Source organism: Limulus polyphemus, unplaced genomic scaffold (genome assembly GCF_000517525.1).
Source record: "Limulus polyphemus unplaced genomic scaffold, Limulus_polyphemus-2.1.2 Scaffold186, whole genome shotgun sequence".
NCBI classification, from domain to species: domain Eukaryota; kingdom Metazoa; phylum Arthropoda; class Merostomata; order Xiphosura; family Limulidae; genus Limulus; species Limulus polyphemus.
The window spans coordinates 765,111-774,785 of NW_013665796.1; the positions used below are offsets into that span (position 1 = coordinate 765,111).

At 31.5% G+C, this 9,675-nt stretch overlaps 1 protein-coding gene across 6 annotated transcripts in view; it reads right to left on the minus strand.

The window, feature by feature from the left end:
• Positions 1-2,909: 2,909 nt before the first annotated feature.
• LOC106478168 (eukaryotic translation initiation factor 2-alpha kinase 1-like) overlaps positions 2,910-9,675 on the minus strand; it is a 78,760-nt gene continuing 71,994 nt past the window's right edge. For 4 of the 6 annotated variants that reach the window (XM_022381711.1, XM_022381710.1, XM_022381709.1 and 1 more), the window contains 3 exons: positions 7,507-7,644; positions 6,036-6,128; positions 2,910-3,543 (listed from right to left, as the gene is read on the minus strand). In XM_022381711.1, coding sequence (XP_022237419.1) covers positions 3,331-3,543; positions 6,036-6,128; positions 7,507-7,644 — 444 coding nt within the window. In that variant the 3' untranslated portion in view covers positions 2,910-3,330. The remainder of the gene's footprint in view (positions 3,544-6,035; positions 6,129-7,506; positions 7,645-9,675) is intronic. The other 2 variants (XM_022381713.1, XM_022381712.1) reach the window with 2 other exon arrangements.

Consider the following 9,675-nt stretch of genomic DNA (forward strand, 5'->3'; position numbering starts at 1 on the left):
CATTGGCGGATTACGATAAGTAGGCTAAGAGCTCGCAATATACACAAGGTTTTACGTGGTGAATTACCTTCTAATTTATCTAATCAATTATATGTACCTAGGTTGTGCATTTAATTTATGAAGTTAACTTTGCCATGTTTCATAATTAAAAATAGTTCTTTTAATATATTGTAAAGCACGCCACTCGTCTCTCGTGCTTATACGATTTCATACATAACTTACCAGCCTAGAGAGCAAACATTAGTCAACAGTACCCATCGTCAACTATTTTAATTTGATAGTGGGATTTGACCTTCACTCTTATAATTTATACACAGCCCCAAAGTGCGAAGAGCGATTTTGAGGCAACAATTTTTTAAAACATAAATTGGCAATACAAAAAAGCTTAATCTATGCAAATTCAGAAACCAGATTATTCTTCTTTATTCAAATTCTACCTATTAAATTTATATATAGTCTTTTCACAAAATTAGTAACGTTAAGATAGATCTTCAATATCCATCTTTCTACCTCTTGTCCTACTATAGTTCATGGTTGGGCTTTTAGCCAACATATGCATACTACAACACATACATGTACCAAGTTTATTAAAAAAAAAGAGAGAACAACTGAAAAATATGAGTGATGACACACCTACAAACAGGAACAATACATATATTTATTTGGTCCGTCGTTTATATAAATAACATGATACTTCGAAATTATACTTAATAGTACAAATGACTTATACTGTAAAACTAAATAAAATTAATCATTGCAGTTTACTAATACAAGTGAGAGATATATATTCATCGTTATTACAAAAATGCCATTGAACTGAATGTCAGAATACTTAAATACCTGTTCATATATATTGTTATTAAACTAATTTTTAAAAATTCGTATAACATCATTCTGAATCTCAAAGCATCAACAATATATAGGTAAAAATGTTTTTTACACAACAATCAGAACAAAAATAAATCTTAATACATTTTTAATAAAATATAGTGATGCATCCTAAGATAAAGATGGGCGATTAATCTATATAATCGATTACCTCAATTAGTGTCTCAAAAAATTATCCAAGAATCGAAATTAATGTTTGCAATTATTCCAACTAACCAAGTTATTGAAATACTGCTATTATGATTTTTTCCTTATCATTTTCAATTAATTCAAGGTTGTTTAGCTTAATCAACCAGCATTAGAACTCACGAAAAAAAAGGAACTTATTAAAATTAGTGTTCCCAATCATTCCTATATTAAATTATTTATGCATCCAAGTCTCATGTGAGAATAACTGATTACTTGAATATAATCATTTAATGAGACCAATGATTTATTAATTTGCAAATTCCACTAATCGCCCAGCTCTACAGTAAGAGCAAATTATCACAAGTACAATCAGATAACCATTTACCTTCCATTTAGTACCAGCATAACTATGAAAATCTACAAGAATAGATGAAAAAAGTTGAAACACAGAACATGTGTATAAAAATATCCCTTAAAAATTTGACTCTTAATATTAAGACCTCAATGCCAAATGAATCAATTTTTTAGTCGTGTCCATAAAAAATGTGTAAAAGTTTAATAAACAAATATCACACTGAATGACAATTGGCACTCATATTTTATCGTAACTTTAAAAATGCATAAATATCTAAACCTGTTAGCTATCAAAATATATTCCAAATCAAGTATTGTACTAAATTAAATAGTTTTGAAATTTTAAAACAGCTTTAATTTCATTTAAATCTTTCATAATTGAGTGTGACTTTAAATGACTGGACACCACTGACTGAATTTTGTATTTATAGTAAAGCTACTCAGGCTATCTGCCACCATCTATAATTTTGAACTACTGCCTACAGAGAAGGGAGTCAGTCAGTAGCACCCTTCCTTTCATATTAAAGAATTAACTATCACTCTTATAATGCACACAGAGGTCAAAAGTGAGGGAAATATTTAGTGAAATCATATGGATTCAAACCTGGCTCATCAACTATGACATCCAAAGCTCAACCACAGGGCTAAACCAGACTTTGTCACTGCTGATGTTATTTACCCACAATAATCATGTAATTCCAAATTACAAGGTAATTTACTGTTACACTTTACATGCTCAGTTCAAGCTCCATAAAAGAAACAAAATCATGCTTACCAACTCTGAAACATAAGTTTTTATTAAAAGTTATTCAAAATCAACTTTTAACATGCACTTGTTAGAATAATTCCATTCCCAGAAGATGTTTGACCTTAGATTGACCAATAAGATTAACATGGATACTATTAGTTTTAGATTTTTTCCCAAGACATTTATGCACCAAATTGGTTGTGTTTCTATGACACCGGTGACACTGTTTTTAGGTACATAGTTCCTAATAACATGGGTCATGAAAAAAAAATACAATCAGTTATTTACATTGAATATTGTAATAGTCAAAAGCATAAAATTACACAATATGATGGAACATGTGGAACTTATTGGAAATGAATGGTATAAAAGCAATCAGTAATTTGAGTTAATAAAAGTTCTAAATCATAGCCTAATGAACACATAATAACAAAACACATTATCATTAAGTCAACAGAATGTTTAATATCTTCAAATGGATGATTGTGAAAAAACACACATAAATAAACATCAAATGAATCTATGCTTCTCATTCCAATATCCCATTACAAAATAAATTATAAAAAACTTGAATAAAGGATTGTAATTTGTTTATAACATATTAATAGAGCATTTTATTCAATTAACTGAGGCTATGTTTGCATTACAGTGCTTCATTACAAAACAAGTTATAAAAAACTCGAACAGAATAAAATTTTGTTTACAACATGATATTTATAAATGATTTTCTAACATTTATAATTGCCATAAAAATAAACAATGAAATAAAATCTTAACAAATGTCATTTTGTCTTTAAAATAATTTACAAAAGATGTTTTAATATTATATTAATTAATTAGAATTTGCTAAGTTATTAGCTAGTTCAGTAATTAATTGTAGTAACATTACTAGCATTAATTATTTTCTTTTGACCTAATTTCTCTTGAAGTAATACTACTTTTGACAAAAGAACAAACTATTCAGGAACAATGCAACCGATGACAAGTGTTGGTCAATACCAGGATTTATTGGTACAGCAGAGTCAATGACAGAAATAATCAACATGCTACTTAAAGAATATTTTACAGAAGTGATTATTTTCCTGAAAATAGCAAAAACCTTAGACAATCTCTTAGTTCATGACAGAATAAATGCTACACAATCAGCAGAATACAAATCCCTGTACAGTACAAGCTTTTAGTTTTACTCTAAAACATTTTTGCATCACAAATCATGTTCTTTTACTGTAAGAATTATTTCTCAAACTTTCTAGTTCTAATTCTTTATTTTGCAGTTGAATACGTAGTTCTTGATTTTCTTTGTTCAAACTATCCTTGGACTGACACAAAAAAAATAATTGCTTTCTTTGTTCTTCAAGCATTCTTTTTTGTTCTTCAGTGGTATAAAGCAGCTCCTGGTAACATTTTTGCAAATCTTTGATAATCTGGAATTGAACAGAATAATTGTTAACTTACAGTAGTTTTATTACAAAATTGTCAACAGAAAGATATTTATATTATTTGTAAAATACCACATAATGTCTAATAAACAAAACAAATCATTAATAATATATAGTCCTGTTGTACACAGGTTAATATAGCCACTGCTTCTTCAGACCATCTTCAGCTGAGTTCAGTTGCTTATCACAGAACATTTTATACCAATACATCTAAAGAATTTCAACATATAGTACATTTTAGTCAACAAAATTTGTGGTATACCTACATATAAAAACTCTAATATTGCCAATATCAGGAGAAACCTGACAAAAAAAACACAGCTACAGCTCATCAAAGGTTAGTTAGACTACACATTATCTCTCTTCATGATACTATAATTATGTAAAGTGATCATAGGGTAAAAATAAATTATGTTATTGGTTTGCTCAATTTACGTGTAAAAAAAAGCCATTATTTATCAATGGTTTGGTTTGTTTGGAATTTCAAAGCTACATGAGGGCCATCTGTGCTAGCCATCCCAAATTTAGTAGTGAAAGACTAGAAGGAAGGCATCTAGTCATCACCACCCACTGCTAACTGTTGGGCTACTCTTTTACCAATGAATAGTGGGATTGATCTTCATATTATAATGCCCCATGGCTGAAAGGGGAAGCATGTTTGGTGGGACAGATTGCGAGTCAAGCTCCATATACACCTGGCCATGCCAGGCCATTTACCAATGATGGACTGTTTTATTTTACTAGTAATTTTGATATGACTATACATCACAACCTTTCAAAAGCTAACTGTAAGAAAATTATCATTTTTGAAGGATCATGAAATTACTGCATCTTGTGTAGAAGAGTAAGACACTTGTACTGATGATGTGTAGGTAACTGATTATGTGGTAGAATAGGTGTATTACTACTCCTTTAATGGAACTTTAAATTACTTTGCATTAAAAGTACTGAAGTAATACGTATACTAAAAATGTGCAATTAAAGAGAATCGCTATTTATATGAGAGGTTCTGGAAATATTAAATATTTTTAAACATGTTCTGAAGAAAAAAGATGAGAAAAAATTTCATATGTGAGTAATTATGCAACAGTGTGCACATGAACAAAACAATTATCAAAATCATTGTTTATAATTGTATATACAAAAACATAACATTACTCCATACATAAGCTATGGATTTTTCTTTAAATCACTGCTTACTTACTGACTTAAGGTAAAAAGAAAGTTTTCCTCTAAAGTGCAACATGTGTTTTAGGTTTAAGGACCATGTAATAGACTATAATATTATGCTACACATAAATGCCATGATTAATTAAAAATTTTACCAAATGGATACCCTAAAGTGCATTTTTATGTAAAAAAATGTCCTTTTATATGGCAACAACAGTATTGTCAAACAGGAAAACTGTGCATAATACAATCCATACTGATTTTATGGAACCACCAAGTCAATTCAAAATGTTATACTGTATTTCCAATAGATCTATATTTTTTTTAATACTTAAAGCTTTCAGCTTTAACAAAATGAAAATTATTTCTGTCAAAAACATCAGTGGAACTTACAGGGAATATGACCTTATAACAATCCTCAAAGTCAGGAAAAATACTGCATGTTGTACAATGCTATTAACTTATTTAGTGACTGGCAGACACAGAAAATATACAAATGTTTTATTACATAAAAAGTAAACAAATCAAATATTCTAAAAACAATTGAATAACAGCTTTAAAATCCAGCAGAATATTAGGGTGAAGTAACACATCTTGAACAGTTACCAAAAAAAATTTTTTTCCACTACAATCCCTGTACTACACTATAGACTTATGCAAGCTAAAAAAATAAACTTATTCCACTGACAACGTATAAATAATAAACATTGAACATGAACTTTCTGAGCTCTAGATGACTATAAAATACTCATATGGAATGCTACAAGATGATTAATGACATAAAAAACATGTTTGAAGCACAATGAAAACACAGAACAGGTAAAAGAATGACCATAAAGCTAAAGAAGCTAATCATTACAAAGATGATTTTAAGTACTGGAGAAAGGTGAGGCAAAGAAAAACTTCTTCACTGTTCAATCTTTCCAGAAGGCTGGCACCTATTTTTTAAATTACTCTGCCTATATGGGTGAATCCCACCTCAAGAGAAAAACTTCACCACTGAATTTAAAAAATCATAGAAAATAAACTTGCACTAGTTTTCCACACATTAAAAAAAAAACTTTCAAGTTAATAAAATACAAATCAAAATACAAAGAGAATCATGGAAAAACCTTAACATATTGAATTCAGTGGTCATGCTCACAAGTTGAAGTAAAATATGTATTAGCAGTGATGTTTAATAGAAAATAACAGTGTATTCTAGTAATGCATGTCTATTATAGTAGGCAAAATTTTTGGTCTAAAGATACTCCCTGACCATCATAACAATAACAAAAGTACAAGTTATAGTACTTATGAAATCCCACCTCAGTCTTGTTAGGAGACAGAGAGTTGAGTACTTCTAAAGCCATTGGCCGTTTTCCTGGGTCTGTTTGGGTGAGACTTTTTATAACTTTTGTCTGTAAAAAAACAAACAAAAAAAAACAGTTCTTTGCCCCCTTTAATTACAAAAATCCATGGTTACTGAAAAAACCCAACAGTTTAGGAAACTGAAAACATTTAAGAAAACAATTCATTTTGTAGATACCACATACAAGCTCTCACTTGAATCAAATGAATATTTAGTAGAATTTGAGTTAAAAGTTTAAAAACTGTTTGGGTTTAGTGCTTTGAGCTGCACAATGTTTGTATGGTGAATTTGGAAATATTTCTAACACTATTTATGATGAATATTAAATATATCTCAATTACTTTTAAAAAATAAATTATATAACTCCTCAAAAGGAGATCATGTTTAAATACAAGTTGCCAGACAAAAGTTGGCAGTAAGCATTCTAATACCTCTTGTCTGGGCTTCAGTAAAAGGTTTTAGGGTAATTTTCAACAGTACAGATTATTTTGTTAGAAACATATTATTTCTTTGGAATCTCATTCTTTGATGTGATTACTGTTTTTTGTAGTCACTTGTTAAAAACTGTTTTAGCCAATAAAATTTTTAGGTAAAGTTCTTAGAAGGTTACTTGTCTACAATCATACATTATTTATATATACATGTTTAAAGTCGTAACCCAAACAAAATATTGATATTCCTTAAAGTATTATGTTTAAAAGTAACCATTTTAGATTTTGTCTTCAGTTTGGAGGTTTAGATGCATATCTTGGTCAGTTCACACTGTACGTTTGGCCACTCTATAAAGAAATTCTACTGATTATTCATAAGCTATGGTACTCAGACTTAATCAGTAAACAAATCTGACTGCATCTGTGTTTTAGTGTATTCAAATGTTTTTAGGCTTCATATTAATTGGATGCACGAACTACACTGCTCTTATACACTAATTAAACCTCTGAGTTCATTATAATGGTTGAAGTAGTAGTTACAGCTTTCAGTCGTTTAGTACACAACTTATTTCATGAAGCTTAGATTGGGCAAGCAATCATTTTTAAGAAAAGTTTAAGTTACGTTTTTTACACTTATGTTAAAATACTACATAAAACAAATCTGAAAATAGGAATAAATGGAAAGCAAAACATTTCATTTGTTTTAATCATTTTTGCTCAAAAGTACACAAAAGATATATATGCATGGTCTTCGCTAATTTTGTAGCATAAAATAAGCAGGAATGCAATAAGTGAATAAATACCACTCTCTGTCAACTCTCAGACTACTCAAATCTCACCCAATGGTGGGATATCACTATCACTTTAATAGCATACCCATGTCCCCAAAGTAGCAGCAACAAGTTGTGAACCATGAATCACTGAATTCACAGTCCATACATAATAACCACTAAGGCCATGCCTGACCACAAACAAAATATAACATACAATTCTTACCAGTTCTGGCCACTTCTGCTCTATTTCACTTGGAACTATTCCTGACTGAAGTCCCCTTAAACATTCAACTCTCTCCATTTCTGTGGCAAAAGGGTGTAAAAGCTCCAACAAAATAACTCCCAAACTAAACATATCAGCCTACATAATAAAAAATGTAGTGTTGTTATTTATTTTGTCTACTTTCTACATTTCATGTAATTCAGCATAATTTGGTTGTATCACAGTTACAGAGGTTGAATACATTATATTAAAACAATTTTGAAGCCTCACCATGTCCTTACAACCTAGTTATGCTCTATCTGAAGACAGAGCATCTTGATAACAGTCCTGGAGTATAGTTTTCATTATAAAAGACTCTTTAATAAGGCTTTCATGTCAAAAGCACACTACTTCTGAAGAAATTAAAAATAAATATCATGCTAAATATAACTCTAAAAAGAAGTATTGAACAGAAGATGGGTAATGTGAAATACAATTTGATGTTATTTTCATAGCCCCCCCCCTCCAAAAAAAAATAATAAAAAATCCAGAGCTAGAAAGCAGATGTCCTGCTTCCCCATCAGTTGATATAAGAAATGACAGTGGAATTGCCTTAACAGATCATAACAAGATTACCAGAGAGACAAAACTGAAAATTATGGCAAGATCAATGAGAAACCAACATCTTGAAGACATTGATATGAAGAGACCATTTCTATAGAGATCAAATCCTGGAAAGCATGTAGGTATTCAGAAATGTCCCTCCCTCATCTGGAAAGAGAAGCATTGGTTAACAGATGAATGTCTGGGCAAGGTTTGAGAAGAGGGATGCCCAATGTCATATGAAACCAACTGAGCCACCACCACAACAAGAGGTGAAGAAATGGAGTGAGATAAACAAGAGAAGACAGTGGATTCCACCATGGCCATTTTCCATTGATCTGTCAAGGTATAATGAAGTGAACACATATAGATACATCAAAGAGGAACAAGGGACTTAAGCAAAACCACAGTACACAAAAGAGTTTGGTAACTCGAGGCTCCATGTCTTGAAGATGGAAAAAGAGAAAGCTGAGTTTGTCCTGTGAATGAATTTAGAGAGACCCCTAAACAAATGAGATATTGGGTGGAGGTCAAGAGTGAATTGGAGAGCTGAACCAGCCACTCCAACCAGATAAGTCTTGATGGAAAAGGGAAGTCATAACAGTAGATACTACATTGGATGGGCCAAACAGAAGCTAAATGTCCATAAAGTGGTGTTACAGTAAGCCTAAAGAATGCAACCTCCAAGCAAGAACCCACCAGACCCAACTTTAAACATATGATGCCATAGCCAATCAAAATGGAAGGGGTGGGATAGAATATTTGACAATTGTGGACAAAAGGAAGAGAAAGGTAAGTGGACAAAACAGGATGTGGAGAAAGCATGCGAGACATTGATCCTGTCATCCACATCTTGGGAAACTACCCACCTCAAAGTGAAAAAACCAACAATCTTGACTGAGAAATGACCTAAATTGATTCAAGTGAGACAAATCTATAATGTGTTGTCAATCATCCATCTTCATATGGGTAAAGAGATTGTTCCATAGCATTCCCAATTAATTGAGGTGGAGAATGTAAGAATAGGGAAGACCCATGTAACCCAACAATTTGTGGCAAAGGAAATCCCAACAGGTGTACAAAATGAGAGGGCCAAGCTCCCACCAGACTGTAGCCAATGGTCAGTTACAACAACACAAGAGTGAGGATATCAGATACTAACAAGAGGAGTAGGAATAGGAGAGAGGGTGATCCTACAAAGCTGTAGAGGGCATGAAACCTGGTGGGACCACTTGGTTTCAAAAAAGTAAAAAAGCCATAAAAGCAAAGATTACTGTTTATGAGCTGCATGAGGTTGAGATCCCAAAGTTTAAGAAACTCTCAAAAACCCCACCACAAAGGAAAGGTGCAATATGGAAGTCTCTGAGAGAAGACTAAGGAAACACATATGTCAGAAAGTAAAGCATCCAGATGTGGTATATCCCAGAAACAAAGAAAACCGAGGCCAAGTTGAAGAACAGTTGATCAAATTCATTTAACTCTTTCAGCAAGGCCTCAGTCCCTAGGACCGACTTTGTAACCTTTTTGTGCTTGTTATAGTTTTCATGCTATAACTTTTAAATTAGTAAGTGTATGTTAATGAAATTT